The sequence below is a fragment of the Phoenix dactylifera genome, chromosome 1 (genome assembly GCF_051530095.1).
Source record: "Phoenix dactylifera cultivar Ajwa chromosome 1, Ajwa_hap1_PhDact_Kaust_v1.1, whole genome shotgun sequence".
Lineage (NCBI taxonomy): Eukaryota > Viridiplantae > Streptophyta > Magnoliopsida > Arecales > Arecaceae > Phoenix > Phoenix dactylifera.
Window position 1 is genome coordinate 57,270,319 of NC_143190.1, and position 22,495 is coordinate 57,292,813.

The window sequence follows — 22,495 nt, forward strand, 5'->3', positions numbered from 1 at the left end:
ATGTCGTGCATGGCTAAAGCCGGCCTAACCGGCCCTTAGCTCTGCTCTAGGCATAGAGCAAGCAAAGATTGGGCACTCACCTGCAGCAACAAATCAAGAATCTGGGCCTTGGATAACAAAGCCAGCTCCTTCCCTCCTACCACCATCCAACACACAACCATCGAAGTTCGTCTTAAGAAAACTCGAGGGTAGGAGCTCCTAGGTAATAAACATCATCTAAGATGCTAGCGAGCAGAGATAGAGTCCCATGTGCCACGTGTTGGATCCCGTTTTAATTAAACCCTGATCCCGTTTAATTAGAACCCACGTTTGACAAGTGTCCCTTGAATTTCGTAAATCCTGATAATCACAAGGGCATTAAGGTATTTTCACAGTAGTGAAGGGTTACCTTGATGGGGGATGACTCTTCACGGGTGTAACCACCTGCAGCGTTTGGTCCCTGGAGAGGGCTATAAATAGCCTGTTAGACCCCTTCTCTAAAGCACGCATTAAGAGCTCTCTCTCCAGAAGATCTCTCGCTAATCTCTATTCAAATCTCGATTGATCACGGCTGCGCACGCATTTCAAAGCTTAATTCAAGATGGATTTAGCGAGTCAAGGTATGGTTTATGATTCATTAAGATTAATCATTCCGTCAATGGTATCAGAGCGGGTGGATTTGATTACAAAATAAATCATACTTATTTGATTTATTAATTTACTCTGCTTGAGAACCCGATGTTATTTAAACATCGGAACGAATTTTGGCTAGCCGATGTGGGACTAAACTCTTATCTCTGAATCAGAAGTTTTCCCCATATTCCTTAAAGCAATGACTTTTCTTCATTTGGGCGATGTGGGACTAAACGCTTCCAATCTTTCCCCTCGTTCCATTTTTCTCAAGAAAAATAAGGAAGGGAGAGCGGCGGCCATGGCAGCGGCTCTCCCCGTCCAACTGGTGGCCAACAGGGCCACTGTCCAGTGGCCCGACTCCCCGGCTGCCGCTGCAACCCGCCCCCCGGCGAGCCGGCAGCGGCTGCAACCCGCCGTGGCCGCCATGGCCACCGCGGGCGAAGAAGAAAAAAAAAAAAATTGGCCGCCATGGCCTGCGGCCCGCCGCTAAGCGGCCCCGGCCACTGCCAGCGGCGCCAGCCGCGCCACCCATGGCGCCCGCAGCACGGCCTCCGGCCGACGCCCCTGCGGCCCGCGACCGCGGGCTGCGGCCGCACCCTGCGGCCGAACCCCGCGGCCTCCGCGGCCGATCCCGGCCTCCGGCCCCGCCATGTGGCCGCCCCGCTGCCTGCAGCCGTGCCTACGGCCGGCGGTGGCGGTTGCGCCGCCGTTGTTTAGGAGAGAAGGGGCCACTGGTTTTGGCCCCCTTCTCCTCCTTTCGTTTGGGGAAGATGAAGAGATGGGTTTCGGGTTTCGGGCATGGAATCCAACCCGAAATCCGAATCCATTTAAATATATATAAAGGGGTGAAGGGATTAACAGGTTTCGGGTTATTGGGCTTCGCCCACAACCCGAAACCCGAATCCTTTTGGCTTAAATTGGGCCTTTTACAGTTAAACCCCTGACAATATGTTATTCTGCAAAAGGGGCTTTTGAAATTCATATATGGTCCCCAGCCGAAAGTTGAATTATCAAAAGGGTCCTAAAATATTTTTATGTGGTCCCTTTGCTAAAGTTTCATTGCAGAACAGTACTTTGACAATTATATATTACTCCATGTAATGAATTTATTGCATAATTGATCAATTTATATGCTTTCTTATGATGATACATGATTATTTAAATTTATTCATATTTTTCATGATAAAAGGATGATATATGCATGAGACGAGCCAAAGCATCTTATGTAGGAAAAGACATATAAATGATTAAATTTTTGCATATTCGTGGTGACGAGCCAAAGCATCCCATAAATTTTAGAATGCTTTAGCTTAATTTAATCAATAAAGAGTCTTTTTATCATCATCTCATGAAATTGAATAGTTGCATCATATATAATGAACCGGCCCCAAAGGGAAATCATTATACAAAGTTAATGGTGGGATGAAATAATGTTATTAGTATGATATTTATGATGAAATCTTGTTGCCCAAAGGCCTTGAATTCTTCATTAACATTGAACAATATCTAGTAAAATTTTATCCATTGAATAACGGTGTCTAAGAAAAGCTTGTCAAAAAGGCATACGTGCCTAAGAAAGGCTGGTACTTAAGTGAGCCTAGTGCTCCACCACCGATCTGGAGCTAATCTGGCTGTTATTCTTTGGATTTTTTCAACTAGATATATAAAGTTCATTAAATATCATACTTAATGCATTAGTTTTATCGTAAAGGGGTAAATCATGTAAAGTTAATTTTGATTTACTCACTAAATTGCTAATATGGGTTAGTGATTTAGATAAGGTTTTAGCGTAATTATAGCATGCATATTGATAGTAAGCATATGTTTTGCAGCTTTGTTTTCGACAGTTTTTTCACAATCCACATCATCCATCCCAATACTTAATGGTTCAAATTTCTCGGAATGGAAAGAAAGACTGACATTTACTTTAGGGTGCATGGATATTGATTTGGCACTTCGTGAGGACATGCCACCTGTCCCCACGGAGGAAACTACACCAGAGGAGAAAAAGTTGTATGAGAGGTGGGAGCGGTCAAACCGCTTAAGTCTTTTACTCATACAAAATCATATCTCCAGAAAGATAAGGGGCTCTATTCCTAATTGCAAAACTGCAAAAGAATTCTTAACAGCAGTAGAAGAGCAATTTGTGAGTTCAAAGAAAGCCCTAGCCAGCACCTTAATATCAAGGTTTGCTTCCTTAAAGTATAATGATAATGGTGGCATACGCGAGCACATTATGGAATTACGTGACATCGCTGCCCAATTAAAATCATTGGAAGTAGACATATCAGAGACTTTTCTTGTACACTTTGTTCTTAATTCTCTGCCTATGGAGTATGCACCATTTAAGATCTCATACAACACACATACAGAAAAATGGACTATGAATCAACTTCTAGCCATGTGTGTTGATGAGGAGCAGAGAATAAAACAAGAGAGGCAAGAGAGCGTTTATCTCACCTCTCATAAGGGAAAAGGACATAAAGAGGTCGGCGGTACCAGTCATCATATTCCTGTTAAGAAGAAGAAAATGAAAGTGTCAGCCAAAGTGACTGACAAAAGGCAAATAAAGTGCTTCTTCTGTAGGAAATAGGGACATTTGAAAAAGGACTGCATCAAGTACAAGAAATGGCTCGAAAAGAAAGGTACTTTTCTTTCCTTAGTGTGTTATGAATCAAATTTTATTGATGTACCTCATAACACATGGTGGATTGACTCTGGTGCTACTATCCATATATGTAAAACTTTGCAGGGATTGTTGAACAAAAGAATTCCAACGGAAAGTGAACGAAGCATCATAATGGGAAATAAGATGCGTTCACATGTGGAAGCTGTTGGAACGTTCAGATTGACCTTAAAGACTGGCCATATTTTGTATCTAGAAAATACCTTCTATGTACCTGGATTTTATAGAAACCTAATATCTATTTCGAAACTTGTTTCCTTTGGATATACCGTTTCATTTGGATGGTCTTTTGTAAACCTTTCCTTGAATAAATTTCTCACAAGCCATAAATTCAGTAAATTCCTCCAAATGGTTAGATGCTATGAAAGATGAGATAGATTCTATGGCTAAAAACAATGTTTGGAATCTAGTTGAACTACCTTCTGGAGCTACTGCAGTACGCTGCAAATGGGTTTTTAAAACCAAAAGAGACTCCAAGGGCAAGGTAGAGCGACATAAGGCTAGACTTGTTGCCAAAGGATTTACTCAAAAGGAGGGTATTGATTATCATGAGACCTTCTCTCCAGTTTCAAAGAAGGACTCTTTAAGGATAATTATGGCTTTGGTGGCTCATTTTGATTTAGAGCTGCACCAAATGGATGTGAGAACTGCATTTCTTAATGGCGATTTAGAGGAAGAAGTTTACATGAAACAACCTGAAGGTTTTGTTTCAGAAGGTCAGAGTCAAAAAGTTTGCAAGCTAAATAAGTCTATATATGGACTCAAGCAATCATCCCGACAGTGGTATCTTAAGTTCAATAACGTCATTTCTACATTTGGCTTTGTAGAAAATGTTGTTGATAGATGTATTTATCTTAAGATCAGTGGGAGTCGATTTATTTTTCTAGTCCTATATGTAGATGACATTTTACTTGCTAGTAGTGATTTGGCATTGCTTAGGGAGACTAAGCAATTTCTCTCCAGTAATTTTGATATGAAGGATATGGGTGAAGCCTCATATGTCATCGGCATTGAGGTTCATAGAGATAGATCTAAGGGAAAAGTTTGTCTATCTCAAAAAGCCTACATTAAAAAAATGTTGGAGAGATTTGGTATGGAAAATTCCAAACCAAGCCCAGTGCCTATTACTAAAGGCGAAAAGTTGAGCCAATCACAATCTCCGAGGAATGAAATTGAAAGGGAGCATATGAAAGCATTTCCATATGCTTCACTAATTGGGACTTTAATGTATGCTCAAGTCTGTACCAGACCTGATATAGCATATGTTGTGGGATTACTGGGGAGATTTCAAGCTAATCCAGGAATGGAACATTGGAGAGCTGCAAAGAAAGTATTAAGATATCTTCAAGGAACTCAAGATCATATGCTCACATACAACAAATCCGATCTTTTGGAGATAGTTGGATACTCAGACTCAGACTTTGCGGGATGTCCAGATAGTAGAAAATCAACATCAGGTTATATCTTTCTACTAGCTGGTGGTGCAGTCTCGTGGAAGAGTTCGAAGCAAAAGATGATAGCTGCTTCAACAATGGAGGCTGAGTTATTAGCATGTTATGATGCAGTTACACAGGCTATTTGGTTGAGGAACTTTATCGCAGGCCTACAGATCGTGGACACTATTTCAAGGCCCATAAAGTTATATTGTGATAATTTAGCAGCAGTTTCCTCAATAAAGAATAACAAGATATCCAATGGAAATAAGCACATGGAGGTGAAATATCTTGTTATAAAAGAAAAATGTGATGACCATAAAGTTTCAGTTCAATACATCAATACTGTGCTTATGTTGGCAGATCCTTTGACCAAAGCAATAGCCCCGGGATTGCATAAGGAGCATGTCGGTCAAATGGGCCTTTTCTGTATAAATTAATTGATGTGTTATTGTGCACATTTCAAATGGCTGTAAATCATATTTTTTGTATTTTCTGCTTTAATGAATTCATATGGTTTATGCATACTATGGTAGCAGAAATTGTGACCAAAGAATGGATTTCATGAGAAGTTCATTCATAAGGGTTTGGTTATGATGGTTTAGTAATATAGTAATCATGGAAGGTTATACGTCAATCAAATAGGTGTTATTTCCGCCATGGTTCGTATTATTATTCTCAAAGTAATCAAACATAAAGTTTGCCCGCAATTGATATCAGAATAGAAAGAATACGCGTATAAAGATTATAAAATTCAAGTGCTAAGGATATTTCACTTGTCAATATGGTCCAAGTGGGAGAATGTTGGGATCCCGTCAAGTTGTGGCCCACATTGACAAATGGCGTCAATATGGTCCAAGTGGGAGAATGTTGGATCCCGTTTTAATTAAACCCTGATCCCGTTTAATTAGAACCCACGTTTGACAAGTGTCCCTTTGTTGCCCAGAGATGGTCACCCAAGAGGGGGGTGAATTGGGTGTTTTTAAAAAAAAAACTTTTTGCCTAATTAAAGATAAAACACACAAATATATGAACTAAAATAAAGATAAAGAGATAAGAAGAGACAACCACAAACACACGGTTTTATAGTGGTTCGGAGCCTTCACCGCTCCTACATCCACTCCCCAAAGCGCCTTTGGGAATTTTCACTATAATCCAAGATTACAGTACGGTAGTTTTGCGAGTTCACTACCCAACTCGTTGTTTTACACCGGGCTCACAACAAACCCTAAAACCCCCAATTTCTCTTAGGCTTGGGACGCCTTTCCCTTGTTCCAAGTCCCTTGACTGGAACAAGCACCACAATAAAAGAGTTTACAAAAGGAAATAAAAGCTCTAAGAAGCAAATATAACAATTATGAATAATGTAACCCGGAAGAATCCTTTTGCCGTTGGAAGCGTGGGAAATGTTGATTCTTCCGAGGTGGAGCGCGTAGGGTTGAGTGTGAGCTTCGAGTCCCGAGCGCACAAGAGTGGTTGAGCTTGAAATCGCTTGGGAGACTTGAGAATACTTGATTTCCTTTCTTGAATGCACTCACTCCCTTGAGCTTTTCTTTCTAACTTCTCTCTTGAATGATCTAGCTTTTTGGTTGGTGAAGAGTTGTTGAGAACCACTTAAGAGGTCCCTTTTTATAGCCCAAAAAGCAAATATAGCCGTTAGAAACAAAAAGAGAAGGATTTGAAATTCAAACCAAACCTGAAAAGCTGTCAGTCGCGTCCCAGGCGCTCCGGGGACGTCTCCGCTACAACGAGGGACGTCTCGCCTACAGGATTTTACTTTTTATGTTGTCTGGGGTCGACTCGGCACTTTACGGGGACGTCTCGGCTTGTCTGCACTTTTTGAGTGGGGACGACTCCGCTGCCTTGGGGACGACTCCGCTTCTTTATCTCCGAAAGACATGTCCTCTGGAATTCTCTGAGAGAGTCGTCTCCGCTCTTTCAGGGGACATCTCGGCTCGTCTGCACTTTATGCATGGGGACGGCTCCGCTGTCTCAGGGTCGACTCCGCTGCCTGCGGGGACGACTCGGCGTACAGTGGGGACGTCTCGCGCATATCTCTTGAAAACTGCCTTTCTGCCGTCATTGAGAGAGTCGACTCCGCTACTGAGAGAGTCGACTCCGCTAACGCGGGGACGACTCGGCAGGTGCCGGGGACGTCTCCAAGTGTGCCAGTTCTTCCTGTTTGTGCCAGAGACGTCTCTGAAACTATCAGGAGACGTCTCGGCTGTCCCTGAACTTTTTCATTAACTCAAAATGTTCTTCAATGAATTCATAAAAATTATGGGAACTTGCCTAGACATTTCTCAACAATATTCTAGATAAAACACATGAATTCCTTAATTAAATTGTTAAGATATAATGGAATTATGCTCTAGTGTTTTGTATTCATCAAAATCCATTAGGGGGTCAACAATCTCCCCCTTTTTGATGATGACAAAACACTGAGTATATGCAAAATTTGAAATTTAAACATATACACAGTATTTGATCGGATGTACAAGTATAATATTTTGGCCTAGATACAATGTGCATCACTCAATTCAGTTCTTTCCTTGTGCATAAGATTGATCTTTATAGTTCTTAAATGATTTTGGCATATGAACTGAGTTTGAATCAAGTTAAAATGAGATATTGATGCTGAAGATAATTGAAAGCTAGATTCTTTTTTTGACTCCCCCTTTCTTTTCCAGAAGGGCAATTATCTTAAAATCAATATTCTTTAATTTTATCTTTCCTAATTCAACTTTGGAGTATGATTAAAAAATTTTGCATTCCATATTCAATATCCATGTCTACTCCCCCTTTCATACTCCCCCTTTCAATATCTATTATAAATTTTGCATTCCATATACTATCTACTCCCCCTTTTTGTCAGCAACATGAAGGGTACAAATTATCCTTAGGTGCTTAAGACTCAATTTATAGTGGAATTCAGCATTCATTTTACTCAAGGATATTCAAGTTGTGCTCCCCCTGTCCAAGTCATTTCTATTAATGTATTCATATCACTCCCCCTTTGTTTTGGAATTCATTTCAGACTTATCTTTTAGTTTAACATAGTTATCACAAGATGTGCTCCCCCTGTTTTATGTGCATTGTTTCTTTGTATCAAATTTGAACACTCAAGGTATGTGGTAAGATTTTTATGGCATATCATACAATCACATACACAATCACAGAAACACATACGCAGAATTGGCAATGTACACAAAGTGTTCAAAAGAGATTGTATTCATTCATATGTCATCATAAACCTTTGAAGTCAGTACATAGTCAAAAGAAGAAATCATTACAAGTATTGATTTTTAATACAAAAAGAAGATCCTACAAGATATCCATCATCGGCGACGTTGCTCATGGGGCCTACTAGATGTACTTTGTGCATAAGCCTTACAAGCTGCATCTATGAATGCATTGATGGAGTCCATGAGGGTCTTAAATTGATCTCCCTGTGACTTGTGGAAACCTGCCACAAGTGCTTCAAACTCTATGGTTGCCATTTCAATTCTCCCTCTGAGTTGGGCAACCAAGGTGCCCACGTTGCCATCTGGTTTTGTCAGCTCTTTGAGACTCTTGGAAATGCTCTTCAAGCTGTCCTTGAGCTCTAATGATCTGATGGTTTGGGTGGCACCCATACCAATTATCTCTTGTGTTGTAGCTTCAATCTGACTTCTAATATCCTTCATCTCTTGTAGAAGCCCTTCATGTGAAGCTCTGATGGGGGCCAACTCTGTGGAGATCATGGATCTCATCTCCTCCCTTATCTGCTGGCAAATGGCAGATGCTAAGGTGTGCATCTGATCCTCTGATAGGAAGGAGGGCCCACTGACTGGAGGAGGTGGTGGCATGGACGTGGATGGTCCAGCTGAGCTGGAGGGAATATCAGGGATGTTCATGTGGCTAGGTGGAGGAGAGTGATGGTCAGACTCATGATGTGGGATTTCAGGCTCTATGGTTTGTGCTTTTCTTTTTGGAACCTTGACCCACGACCCATCTATCTTATGAAACTCCATTCTTCTCATTGTGCCCTCATTATAGTAGTCGGTGTTTCTCAAGGCCTTTGCAGGTTCATTTGTTGGAATGGGAACCTTGAAGTGTTTAAAGATTAAGGTAAAGATCATGCCATAGGGTATACTAAACCTAGAATACCTATGACATAGGGCAATGTAATTTAGCATGAGTCTAGGAAGGTTTAGAGGGATCCCTTGTAGGATATGATGCATGATAGCTAAGTCTCGCTCCGAAACAAAATCGAAGCGACCGGTTTTGGGAAACAAGACCCGGTTGACAATACTTAAAAGTAATCTCATTTCGGCGTTTAGGTCTTGGGAGTTGATAACATCAAGAGGGCCGCAGTCCTCTTGTCCTAACAGCAGATTTAGGGCTAATTCCCTTTGGGGAAGTGAGGTTGGAGCCTCACCGTCCTTAGGGATTTGTAGGACAGTGGATAGGACATCTTCATTTACTTCCACTAATGTCCCCTGGACACATCCAGTGTACCCTTGGTCCCCTAATGCCATATTGCTAAAAAACTCTCTAACTAGGCCGGGATAGGTCGAGGTATTTAGTGTGCAGAGGTGCTCCCACCCTTGAGCTCGGAGTCTCTCTCCAATAGAGAACCCCTCATGATCTAAAAAGGAGAAATCGATGTACCTACCAGTCGTGACTGTGCGATTTGCACAGGAAATCGTCGTGGTCGGTGGAGCAACCGGAGGAGAAGGCGCAGAGGGTTCTTCCCGCCGTTCCTCACCGTCGGCCGCTACTCTAGGTCGCCTCCCACGGGTTGTCCTAGCTTTCTTTGGTGCCATGGATGCTAGGGTTTGTGATTTAGAGCAAACGGAGGCTGGGATTTGAGGTGGAGAGCAAATGGAGGCTAGGGTTTTCCGTTTTGGTCGGGAATGAGGGAGAAAGCTCGAGTCGGCTCGAGCGATTTCGACCTATTTAAAAAGCCCTCATTCGGTCCCCGAGACGTCTCCGCGACTAAGGCGAGACGTCTCCCCTTGGGGGGACGTCTCTGCGATTTGCCAGAGACGTCTCCGGTACTGAAAAATTTCAGACTGTATTCTATCTTCTCCCAATTTTGTTTAATTACCCTAATCAATATGATCTCTTTTGATAAACTTAGAGTGAATTTGTTTGTGATCCTCCCCCTTAATGATACAACCTATAATAATTTGATAATTTAATTTTTTTTGAATTATTAATATTGAAATGAGGAATGTTTGACCAAATTTCGAATACCTATGAAATAGGTTCTGAAAATATCTCCATGAAGAGTCCAAGGGAGGGTAACCATCCTCCGGAAAGTCAAACAGTTTGTCATTTAGCTTAGATGAATTCATGTTTTCACTTATGTCTACCTTGAGGTTGATTACTAGTTTGAGTAGCAAAGTAATCCAATACAAATTCAACTCATTTGCTAGGATCATACAAGCTCAAGGCATTCCTTAAGAAATTGAATCTTTCTTTACAAAGGGGCTTTGTAAAGATATCAGCTAATTGATTTTCTGTACATACATATTCAATCATCACATCATTTTTCAGCACATGATCCCTAATAAAATGATGCCTAATCTCTATATGCTTTGACTTAGAGTGTTGGACAGGATTTTTTGTTAAATTAATTGCACTTGTATTATCACATTTAATTGGTATATTATCCATTTTGATACCGAAGTCTTCAAGTTGTTGCTTAATCCAAAGAACTTGGGCACAACAGCTTCCAGCTGCAATGTACTCAGCCTCAGCTGTGGACAAGGCAACTGAATTTTGTTTCTTGCTAAACCAAGAAACCAAATTGGCACCCAAGAATTGACATGTGCCACTTGTGCTTTTTCTGTCGAGTTTGCACCCGGCAAAATCAGCATCGGAATAAGCAATTAAGTTTATGTCAGATTGTTTAGAATACCATAAGCCTACATTAGATGTCCCTACTAGATATCTAAAAATTCTCTTAACAGCTTGCAAGTGTGATTCCTTAGGACATGCTTGGTATCTAGCACACATACAAACACTGAATAATATATCTGGTCTACTAGCAGTAAGATAAAGTAGAGAGCCTATCATACCTCTGTATAATTTGCAGTCTATACTTTTACCTTTTTCATCTTTGTCTAGCTTGCAACTTGAGCCCATGGGTGTGCTGATTTCCTTTGCATCCTTCATCTTGAATTTTTCCAGCATTTCCTTGATGTATTTGGACTGACTGATGAAGATGCCTTCCTCTGATTGTTTTATTTGTAACCCAAGGAAGGAGTTGAGCTCACCCATCATGCTCATTTCAAATTCTCCCTGCATAAGCTTGGCAAACTCTTGACAAAGACTATCATTAGTAGCACCAAAAATTATATCATCCACATAAATTTGTACAAGCAATAAGTCATTTCCTTTTCTTTTAATAAAGAGGGTTTTGTCTACATTTCCTCTCTTGAATTTGTTCTCAATTAGGAAATTACTTAACCTTTCATACCATGCCCTAGGGGCTTGCTTAAGTCCATACAATGCTTTATGCAGTTTATAAACATAATCTGGATGTAAGTGATTTTCAAAACCTGGAGGTTGTCCTACATAAACTTCCTCCATTATATAGCCATTTAAAAATGCACTTTTTACATCCATTTGATAAAGTTTAAAATCCATGAAGCATGCATATGCTAAAAGTAGTCTAATAGCCTCTAATCTAGCAACAGGAGCAAAAATTTCGTCAAAATCTATTCCTTCCTCCTGATTATATCCTTTGGCCACTAGCCTAGCTTTGTTTCTTATTACTATTCCATCTTCATCTAGTTTATTTCTATACACCCACTTGGTACCTATAATTGAAACATTAGGGGGTCTTTTCATTAGAGTCCAAACTTCATTTCTTTCGAATTGATTTAATTCCTCTTGCATAGCATTCATCCAATTATCATCTTTTTCAGCTTCTTCTAGTGATTTAGGCTCTATTTGTGATACGAAAGCAAGGTAATTACTAGTGTTTCTTAAAGAGGATCTAGTTCTTATACCTTGTGAAGGATCACCAAGGATTAGATCCTTTGGATGACCATGTGCATACCTCCATTCTTTAGGAAAATCTTGAATTTTTGATGGAGGTTGACCTTCTTCATCTTGCTGATTTGTATCTTCCTTGACCTCATCCTCATGTTGTTTGTCTTGTATGGAGAATTCCTTTATTCGGTCTTCAAGTATACCTGCATCACCATCTTCTTCTTTTCTAGAAGAATCTCCATTAGTTTCATCAAAAACAACATGAATGGATTCTTCAACAACGAGAGTTCTCTTGTTGAAGACCCTGTATGCTCTACTAGATGAGGAATAACCTAAGAAGATCCCCTCATCTGATTTAGCACTAAATTTACTGAGATTGTCCTTTCCATTATTCAGAATAAAGCATCGACAACCGAAAACATGAAAATAACTTATATTTGGTTTCTTACCTTTTATCAATTCATACGGTGTTTTCTTTAAGATGGATCTAACTAAAGCACGATTTAAGATATAACATGAGGTATTTATTGCTTCAGCCCAGAAATACTTTGGTAGATCCGATTCGCACAACATGGTACGAGCCATATCTGCTAGTGTGCGATTCTTCCTTTCTACCACCCCATTTTGTTGGGGTGTCCTAGGTGCCGAGAAATTGTGATTGATACCATTTTCGTCACAAAACTTTTCAAAGTGTTGATTTTCAAACTCGGTACCATGATCACTCCTAATTGCTTTTAGTTTAAGATTGAGTTCATTCGAAACCTTATTATGAAACTTGACAAAAGCGAGAAAGGACTCATCTTTGTGTGCAAGAAATGAAACCCATGTAAAACGTGAGAAATCATCAACAATGACAAGACCAAATTTCTTACCCCCTAGACTAGCAGTTCTAGTGGGTCCAAACAAATCCATGTGAATTAGTTCTAAGGGTTTTGATGTTGAGACTATGTTCTTAGACTTGAAAGAACTTCTTGTTTGTTTTCCTAATTGACATGCCGCACAAATTTTATTCTTTTCAAAGTCTATTTTTGGTAGTCCTTTGACTAGATCCTTTGTGATCAATTTAGAGATTAAATCCATGCTAGCATGCCCTAACCTACGATGCCATAACCAACTAGTCCCATTGACTTTGGGATTCATGGCTACAAGACATTGGCCATCCTTCATGGTGAGATCATCAAGATCTACCATGTAAACATTTCCATGCCTATGTCCTGTGAGTATGATCTCATTGTCAAATGGACTACCAATTATGCATAGTGATGATTCAAATGATACTTTAAAGCCCTTGTCACAAAATTGACTTATACTTAACAAATTATGTTTTAGTCCATTAACTAACAATACATTGTCAATAAATGAGGAGGGTGATATGGAGATTTTACCAATACCAATAATTCGGCCTTTAGCATTGTCTCCAAATGTGACTACTCCTCCTTCTTTTAATTCCAAGGTGACGAAGAGACTCTTGTCACCGGTCATATGCCTTGAGCAACCACTATCAAGATACCACATTCTCTTTTTATTTCCGGCTGCAAGGCATACCTACAAAATGATCATGCGAAGCTCTTAGGTACCCAAGTTTTCTTGGGTCCTTCGTGGTTAGTGTAGTTGGTTCCCTTAGGCACCCATACTTTAGTTATGTTTTTAGCTTTTACAAATGTACTCTTGTTAGTTTGGATTTTTCTTTGAATACAAGAGTAGGCTTTATGTCCATTCTTTCCACAAAGAAAGCATGTTGGTTTTTCAGTTTTTACGTCTTTTGCTTTTACAAAGAAATTCTTTAGATATTTTTGTTGCTTATTAGTTTTATATCCTAATCCGGCTTTATTAAAAACAGCTCTTTGATTTGAAAGAATAAGATTTAATTTTTCAGAGCTTTGTGTAAATTTTTCAACAATTGGTTTGTATTTGTGTACCTCATTCTTAAGATTCAAATTTTCTTTGACTAGTTCTTCCTTATCCTTTTTAAGAGATTCAACATTTTGTGCAAGTGAGGTATTGTTATCGAGTAGGGATTTTACTTTTAGATTTAATTCCTTAATTAGTGTTTTTGCCTTTTCATTTTCAATGCTCAGTTTTGAATTTTTGATTTCTAGGTTAGTAGTGTTAATATTTTTAATGCTCTCCTTTTCAATTAATAAGTTTTCAATATTTTTCTTTAGTTTTTGATTGGAGGCTTTTAATTCTTTATTCTTTGCTCCTAACATACTACAATCACCCATAAGTTCTTGAAAAGCCTCATATAATTCTTCTAAAGTAAAATTTATGGTTGGGTTTTGACATACCTCGTCGTCTTCGAACGCCATGAAGCATAGATTGGCGGTCTCTTCCTTCTCTTCCTCGGAGGATGATGTGTCACTGTCATCCCATGTTGCCTTCAATGCCTTTTTCTTCTTCTTTCCAAAATGCTTCTTTTGTTGTGGGCATTCGGAACGAATATGTCCCGGTCTCTTGCAGTCATAGCATACGATTGGGTCTCTTTCTTTTTCTTTTTCTTTTTCCCAATCATTTCTCCCTCCAAATTTCTTTCTTGGGAATGGTTTCTTTCTTCTCATGAACTTTTTAAATTTCCTTACTATCAAACCCAAGTCCTCATCTTGACTTTCTTCTTCACTCTCACTGCTCTCTTCTTCACATACACTTGAGGTAGCCTTGAGTGCGATTGTCTTTTTCTTTGGCAACTCTTCTTCATGCTGCTTCATCGTGAGCTCATGCGTCATCAATGAGCCCAAGAGTTGTTCTAGCCCCAAGGTGTTGAGGTCTTTGGCTTCTACAATCGCCGTGACCTTTGCTTCCCATGCTTTTGGCAGTGACCTGAGAATTTTACTCACAAGTTCGGGGTTAGTGTAAGATTTGCCCAAGCTTTTTAGACCATTAATAATTTCGGTAAAACGTGTAAACATGCATGTGATGGTTTCATTAGGTTCCATCTTAAACAATTCATACTTGTGAACTAGAATGTTCACTTTGGACTCTTTGACTTGATTTGTACCCTCGTGGGTAACTTCAAGCCTATCCCATATTTCCTTAGCGGAACTGCATGTAGAGACTCTATTGAACTCATTTACATCTAGAGAACAAAACAATGAGTTCATGGCTCTAGAATTGAGTTGAGCCATCCTATCATCATTCTCATCCCAATCCTCCTCAGGTTAGGGAACTCGAATGCCATTCACCACGTGTGATGGTTCTTGTGGTCCCTTGACTATAACCCTCCACAAGGTATAGTCTTGTGCTTGAATGAAAATTCTCATTCTCGTCTTCCAATAGGTATAATTTGTCCCATTGAAGAGTGGAGGTCTATTGGTTGCTTGCCCCTCGGCAGGAACATTGTTAAAGGGTGTTACCATCTAGATCTTTGGCTAAGACGGTTAGGTCTTTCAAGAAATATACAGAGCACCCGCTCTGATACCACTTGTTGCCCAGAGATGGTCACCCAAGAGGGGGGTGAATTGGGTGTTTTAAAAAAAAAACTTTTTGCCTAATTAAAGATAAAACACACAAATATATGAACTAAAATAAAGATAAAGAGATAAGAAGAGACAACCACAAACACACGGTTTTATAGTGGTTCGGAGCCTTCACCGCTCCTACATCCACTCCCCAAAGCGCCTTTGGGAATTTCCACTATAATCCAAGATTACAGTACGGTAGTTTTGCGAGTTCACTACCCAACTCGTTGTTTTACACCGGGCTCACAACAAACCCTAAAACCCCCAATTTTTCTTAGGCTTGGGACGCCTTTCCCTCGTTCCAAGTCCCTTGACTGGAACAAGCACCACAATAAAAGAGTTTACAAAAGGAAATAAAAGCTCTAAGAAGCAAATATAACAATTATGAATAATGTAACCCGGAAGAATCCTTTTGCCGTTGGAAGCGTGGGAAATGTTGATTCTTCCGAGGTGGAGCGCGTAGGGTTGAGTGTGAGCTTCGAGTCCCAAGCGCACAAGAGTGGTTGAGCTTGAAATCGCTTGGGAGACTTGAGAATACTTGATTTCCTTTCTTGAATGCACTCACTCCCTTGAGCTTTTCTTTCTAACTTCTCTCTTGAATGATCTAGCTTTTTGGTTGGTGAAGAGTTGTTGAGAACCACTTAAGAGGTCCCTTTTTATAGCCCAAAAAGCAAATATAGCCGTTAGAAACAAAAAGAGAAGGATTTGAAATTCAAACCAAACCTGAAAAGCTGTCAGTCGCGTCCCAGGCGCTCCGGGGACGTCTCCGCTACAACGAGGGACGTCTCGCCTACAGGATTTTACTTTTTATGTTGTCTGGGGTCGACTCGGCACTTTACGGGGACGTCTCGGCTTGTCTGCACTTTTTGAGTGGGGACAACTCCGCTGCCTTGGGGACGACTCCGCTTCTTTATCTCCGAAAGACATGTCCTCTGGAATTCCCTGAGAGAGTCGTCTCCGCTCTTTCAGGGGACGTCTCGGCTCGTCTGCACTTTATGCATGGGGACGGCTCCGCTGTCTCAGGGTCGACTCCGCTGCCTGCGGGGACGACTCGGCGTACAGTGGGGACGTCTCGCGCATATCTCTTGAAAACTGCCTTTCTGCCGCCACTGAGAGAGTCGACTCCGCTACTGAGAGAGTCGACTCCGCTAACGCGGGGACGACTCGGCAGGTGCCGGGGACGTCTCCAAGTGTGCCAGTTCTTCCTGTTTGTGCCAGAGACGTCTCTGAAACTATCAGGAGACGTCTCGGCTGTCCCTGAACTTTTTCATTAACTCAAAATGTTCTTCAATGAATTCATAAAAATTATGGGAACTTGCCTAGACATTTCTCAACAATATTCTAGATAAAACACATGAATTCCTTAATTAAATTGTTAAGATATAATGGAATTATACTCTAGTGTTTTGTATTCATCAAAATCCATTAGGGGGTCAACACCCTTGAATTTCGTAAATCCTGATAATCACAAGGGCATTAAGGTATTTTCACAGTAGTGAAGGGTTACCTTGATGGGGGGTGACTCTTCACGGGTGTAACCACCTGCAGTGTTTGGTCCCTGGAGAGGGCTATAAATAGCCTGTTAGACCCCTTCTCTAAAGCATGCATTAAGAGCTCTCTCTCCAGAAGATCTCTCGCTAATCTCTATTCAAATCACGATTGATCACGGCTGCGCACGCATTTCAAAGCTTAATTCAAGATGGATTTAGCGAGTCAAGGTATGGTTTATGATTCATTAAGATTAATCATTCCGTCACCACGAGCTATCAAAGGTTCTTTCGGAGGACCGAGTTGAATGATCTCAGCAGCCTGCATCTAAGCCCTCTCCGGTACTATCCTCGATTGCTGGCTGCTTTCTCTAAAAAATAAGATATTTTTGACCAACCAAATATGATAAGTAACATATCCACTAAGATGCTCTCCGACCTGAGATGTGGCTTGCTTAACGAACTCCTCAAGAATTAGTGAAGAGAGTCCGCAGGGGTCACCAAGTGGAGTATATCTCGAGGGATATCACCCATTCTCCACACCCGCCACACTCTCATGCATTGGAAGAGGGTGTGATTAATAGACTCCTCCACCTCACAGTAGGGACATATTGGCGGAATGCTCGACCCTACACACCCATATCAACTATCGTATTAGACTCCTATAAGGCATTAATATATATAATTTAAAATATTCTAAGGTAGGGTCCGGCTCATGTCCAGACAACCAAAACTAGTCTAACGTCCAGGGGTCTCGACTGCTTCTTGGATCTAACAATTAATTTAACACAAGTATTTCATAATGAGATGGAGTTCGTTGTTTTTTGAATGTAACAGAATTGGTCTTGATTATGTCTCCTCACTATCCAAATTTGGATTTCCAGCTGATCAGACTGAAGTTTCTGGGTTAAATCTGATATGTCCATTAAGAGAAAATCAGACTGAGAAAATTAGGCACGGTTCATGTCAACCAATAGAGATGGAAAGGAGAGAGAAACTCAGTCTAGGTTTAATTAAAGGCTTGATTTGTTTGGATTGGGTCGACCAACATAGGAAGAAGAGAGATACCCGATCTATGGTCAGATGGGTTTTTGGGCCTAATCCACTTTGTGTAGGTCCAATTGGGAGCCTGACCTATTCGGTCTATGTCGATCAATATAGGGGAAAAAAAAACTTGACTTTGTTTAGTCAAGGCTTTAGGTTTAGTCCCAAGAAGAGAGATAACATTAGGGCACAATTTCCTTCTTTCCCACTTTTTGTTTTTGTGAATTTTTGAACGGAATCGGTTGTGCCCGCCGACTTTGATTCAAAATAGGCCTAATTCGGGCTGTCCTCACATTTCTTATGCATGTTACCCATCAAATATACATCCGCACCTCTTTCTTATGAAAAAGAAGGGATATGATACAGTGATAGTTGCTTTTTCCACGATAGGAGGGTGCTAACCGGTTTATTTGGTAAAGTAGACTTGTGTTTGATCTCTTCCAACCTAGATTTTCAACTGATCTTTTATGCAAGATCTTTTTTTTTTTCTTTTTTGCTAAAAAAAAGAAAAGAGAGAAGGAAGGGACAAGCCCACCCCCGTGTAGCAGCTTCCACTGAGCCCCTACCCCATCAAGAGAATGTTCGATGCGGGCAGAAATGACCGTGTGTTGGGCACCCCGGCCGGTTTTACTCATACCCTTCCCACCCGTGGGCCCGGCTCGGTTACCCCTCTGGGCTCCGGCATGAATACCACGTGTGAGTACGTCACATCTGGCACCACCGAGGCTACTAGCAGAGCGATATGTCCTTCCAGACCCTGTGTCCGAGCAGGGAGCATCCGGTCTCCACAATTTAATCGACGCCCGTGCGTTTCGAACTCGTAACCACTTGGTTGAAAGTAAGGCCACGCTCCCACTAAGCTACCACCTTAGTAGTTTTTATGCAAGATCTTTGCCAATGAACTAGGCTCCGCTCTATTGTAATTTTTGTCACCAATTTTCCTTTTTTAACAAATCCTCTTGTCAATAAACATATGTTATCATGCTCAAAAATATGATTGGTAGTAAATAAATAAACAAAGCTATTTTGTAGAACCTGTAGGCATCATGTCCTTCCTTGAACGATGTCAGCAAGATGGCAGCGAGTGCCCACTAGAATTATACCTATTGTTTTTTGGTTTTTCTGAGAGGGATAATACCATTTATTTTTGGCTTTAGAAAAGACCCCCAAAGTGGTTTTAGTTTAATTCATATAACATGATGAGAAGACTGCTAAGCAAGGTCACAGTAAAGATATAGGTTGAACCCATCACCAAGTAGGCTGCCAATTTTGTCCAACTTTGAGACCGTTATCAGGGCCTGATGGCCCAACCCAAAGGACAACGAAAAGAGGTGGGCGTCAACGGTCCAGACACCTCAAGTGGGTCCACTCCAACCACATGCAAGTCATGGGAATTGGAAAATGGCACCCACGGACTGAGGGCAATTAAGGACTGAGCAATTAGAATCCTATATTTTATGAAAAAAAAAACTTGTAAAGGATATGAAAAACTATTTTTCTATCGGTAAAAAATTGTAGTCATTTTTTTCAAAAATATTTTTAAGCCATCAAAATCTATAGATAAAGTTTTTTCGTTATTATGGGTATAATAGGTATTTCATGCAATTTTTTCAGAAAAATATATGCTCAACCAAACATAAGCCACTCTGAAAATATCACTTTCATATGATTAATCAAATATGTCAAAACAATTTTTTCTAATATCGTATTCTCAGAAAAAAAAAATTCAGTGAGAAATTTTTTTATATAAATTAATTAAACGAGTCTAAAAAGGAGGCCTCCCCTAGTCAAAGATGGGGTGAAATAGAGCACCACGTTGCCTTTGGTTGGAGCCTTTCACTCTAAAACCTATATATTTTTCAGAGATAAGTGAAGTACCATTGGTGCGGACACCAGTGCCAGGTCAGCCGGTCGCCACAGGATCCAGCCAGCTCAGCGGGTTCCAGCCGATTCAGCCAGCCTGATTTTATTTTAGATTGATTTATTTTATGTTGATTGGGTTTATTTGCATATTGTCATTTGGGTTTATTTGCATATTGTCATTTTAGGAGCTTTTTGGAATTATTTTATTTGTAGGGGTTATTTGTTATTTTGTGACCCTATATATATGGGTCCATCCTCATGTTTAGGTTTTTAATGAATTAATGAATGAAAAATTGGTCTTCTTCCTCCTCCTCTTCTCCTCTTCCCTTCTTCTTCCCCTTTTCCTCTCCTCTTTCTCTCTGTATTTCAATCCGTACTTCCGTCCTGCATCAGCTTTGGTATCAGAGCAGGGCTGACTTTGCCTCTGTTGCTGAAGTCGAAGGATCCAGTTTATGGACGGACCCCCGCCGATTCCTTTTCGGCCTTTTCCTCACCTGTATTTTGCTAGATCATTTGCACCGCAAACGCCGGAACGCACGGAAGGTCGTCGCACGGCACGCATCCCGAAGAAGAAGGGTCACTCCATTTCTTCAATTTTTTCTTCCCTGTTCATCACCTCACCCACCGAGAACAAAGAAAAGGCAAAACCCTCCCGTCGGTCGACTGTCTTCGGGCGTCAATCCACAGATCGCCTTCGCCCCCCCACCGCCGCCGCCTCCACCACCGTCTCCGTTCCCTCTCCCTTCCCTCTCGGTCCCTGCACAGAAGGGGAAAACCCCGTCGCCGGCTACCCCCACAGTGGCCCGAGCGGCGAATAAGCCGCCTTCTCCCTCTTTTCCCCCCCCCCCTCTCGCCGTTTTCCCTTCCGGCCGCCGCTACACAGGCGCCAATCACCGCCTCACCTTGCAGCGCCGCCGAATCACCATTGGAAGCCACCGCCCGTGAACGAAGCTCGGAGAAGGACACCACCCCGTTCACTGCCGCACCAGCACCCCGCTCCACCGGCGCAACGTCTTCCCGCACCCACCGCCGCAAAATCAGGCGAGATCCGGCGGAAGCGGACGGCCGGTCGAAGGTGGAAGACGATCCACAGTACGGCCGAACTCCCAAGCCTTCTGAGGAAAAGAAGGGAAAAGCCCCGTTGCCGTCCCCCGTCGTCCGGATCTGAGGAGAGAAGCCGAGCGCTGGTGTCCGCCCTCATCGCCACTTGCCAGCCGCAGGACCTCGCCGGACGACTCCGCGTCCCACGCGGCGCGTTGCCACAAAACCCGGTAACCACCTGCACCCTTCCTCTTCGCCCCAAACTTCCACGACGAAGCCGGGCCATTAGCGGGTTACCGAAGTGGGTGCGCCCGCTAATCCGAATTCGGTCGGGTTAAAAAAAAAAAAAAAAAAAAAAAAAAAAAAAAAACGCACGTGACTGCACGTGCTTGTTGAGAAAAAAAAAAGAAAAAAAAGAAAAAAAAAATAAAAAAAAAGAGAGAAAAAAAAAAGGAAAATACCTGTCATCTTCTTCATCCGTCGCCGCGTCCGCCGTGCCTCCAGCGTCGCTACGCCATCGCCGCTTCCACCGTGCCCCCTTCGTCTCCCCGCAGCACCGCTTCACCTTCATCCGTGGCCGCCATCGTCCCGCCGACGAACACCGCCACCGAGCATCCCACCCGAGCTCCTCCGCCCGTGCCGCTCCGCCTTCGCCGCCTCCGCCCGTGCCGCTCCGCCTTCCCCGCCTCCGCCCGGGCCGCCTCCTGCCGCCGCCGAGATCCGCCATCGCCTGAGCCCCATCTTCTCCCTCCCCACCGAGCCGCGCCGCCTTGCCGTCGCCGTCCCCGCCGCTCCCGCAACCGCTCGATTGCCACCACCGCTGCCTCCTTCCCCTCCTTGCTTCACCGCTGCCCCCCCTCTGATCGCACGCCGCAAAACCACCGCCTCCACCACCACTCCACCGCCTTCCCCCCACTCACCCCACTCCCTCCCTCTTTTATTTCATCATGGGATGTTGAAACCCTCTTCACACCACCTCAGGCTCATTTCGCCCCCCCCCCCCTCCTCTTCCTTTACGGGCCGACTCCGCGCACCCTACCACCCTCCTTCCTCATCGGGCCCAAACCACCCGCACACCCCTCTCAAAGCCCACCCTCACTCCGGCCCGCCCACCCTGCTTTCTCTGCTGCGGGCCCCTAACCCGCAGGCCTTTTGGGCCCAATTTCAACAGGCCCTTTCTTGCGCAAGCCCACCAACCAGAATTGATCAGGCCCATAAGTTGCAGAGATCAGACCCACCGAGTTGCTGTGCTCAGACCCGATTTGCGCTATTTGCATCTGATCGTCGCCCCAACCCAGGTCAGGTTTCTTCCTTACTGCAAATTTTATTTGTTTGTCTAAATTTAGAATTAATTAACTCTTATGTGCTCTATTGATATTGCTTCCTAAAATTCAACACATCCACTCCAAACAACCCCAAAACCCTAGTAGTGGCCTGTCTTTGTTATTAATTGTAGGGCTACCTAATCTTTGGAAGTTCTTTGAGGCTCTGTGCAATCCTGCAACACACTGAAAACTAGTACTATTTGACTGCAACTACTTATCTGAATTTGTTACGTAATTCAAAGCCAATTTCAATTGCTTGAGTTAGCTTCCGATTATATTGAGTATCTACTTTGCAATTTTGAATTCATTTCATGCATTAGGTCTACTTAGGAACATTTATAGTTGGTCGGATCATACATTTTGACATTCATTTTATGCATCTACGTAGTGGTCGTGACGCATCTCATCCTGAGTCCCAATTAGGCATGGATTCCAAAATCGAAGCCTTATTAAAAGCTATCCAAGACACTAATGCTCAAGTCCAAAACACTAATGCCCAAGTCCAAAAAACTAATGCTCAAGTCCAAAATACCAATGCCCAAGTCCAAGCAAACAACTTTGA

General features: G+C 42.2%; 1 protein-coding gene across 1 annotated transcript; it reads left to right on the forward strand.

Moving 5' to 3' along the window:
- The first annotated feature begins 1,080 nt into the window (after window positions 1-1,080).
- Window positions 1,081-3,448, forward strand: LOC148715425 (uncharacterized). Its single transcript, XM_089927414.1, has 2 exons — window positions 1,081-1,309; window positions 2,394-3,448. The coding sequence occupies exons 1-2, from the start codon at window positions 1,081-1,083 to the stop codon at window positions 3,203-3,205; spliced, it is 1,041 nt and encodes a 346-aa protein (XP_089783540.1). The 3' UTR covers window positions 3,206-3,448.
- Window positions 3,449-22,495: the final 19,047 nt, after the last annotated feature.

Coding starts and splice junctions, on each gene's coding strand:
- LOC148715425 (XM_089927414.1), top strand. CDS start 1,081: ATGGCCTGCGGCCCGCCGCTAAGCGGCCCCGGCCACTGCCAGCGGCGC. Junction 1,310..2,393: donor GCCTACGGCCGGCGGTGGCG/GTTGCGCCGCCG, acceptor GATTTAGATAAG/GTTTTAGCGTAATTATAGCA.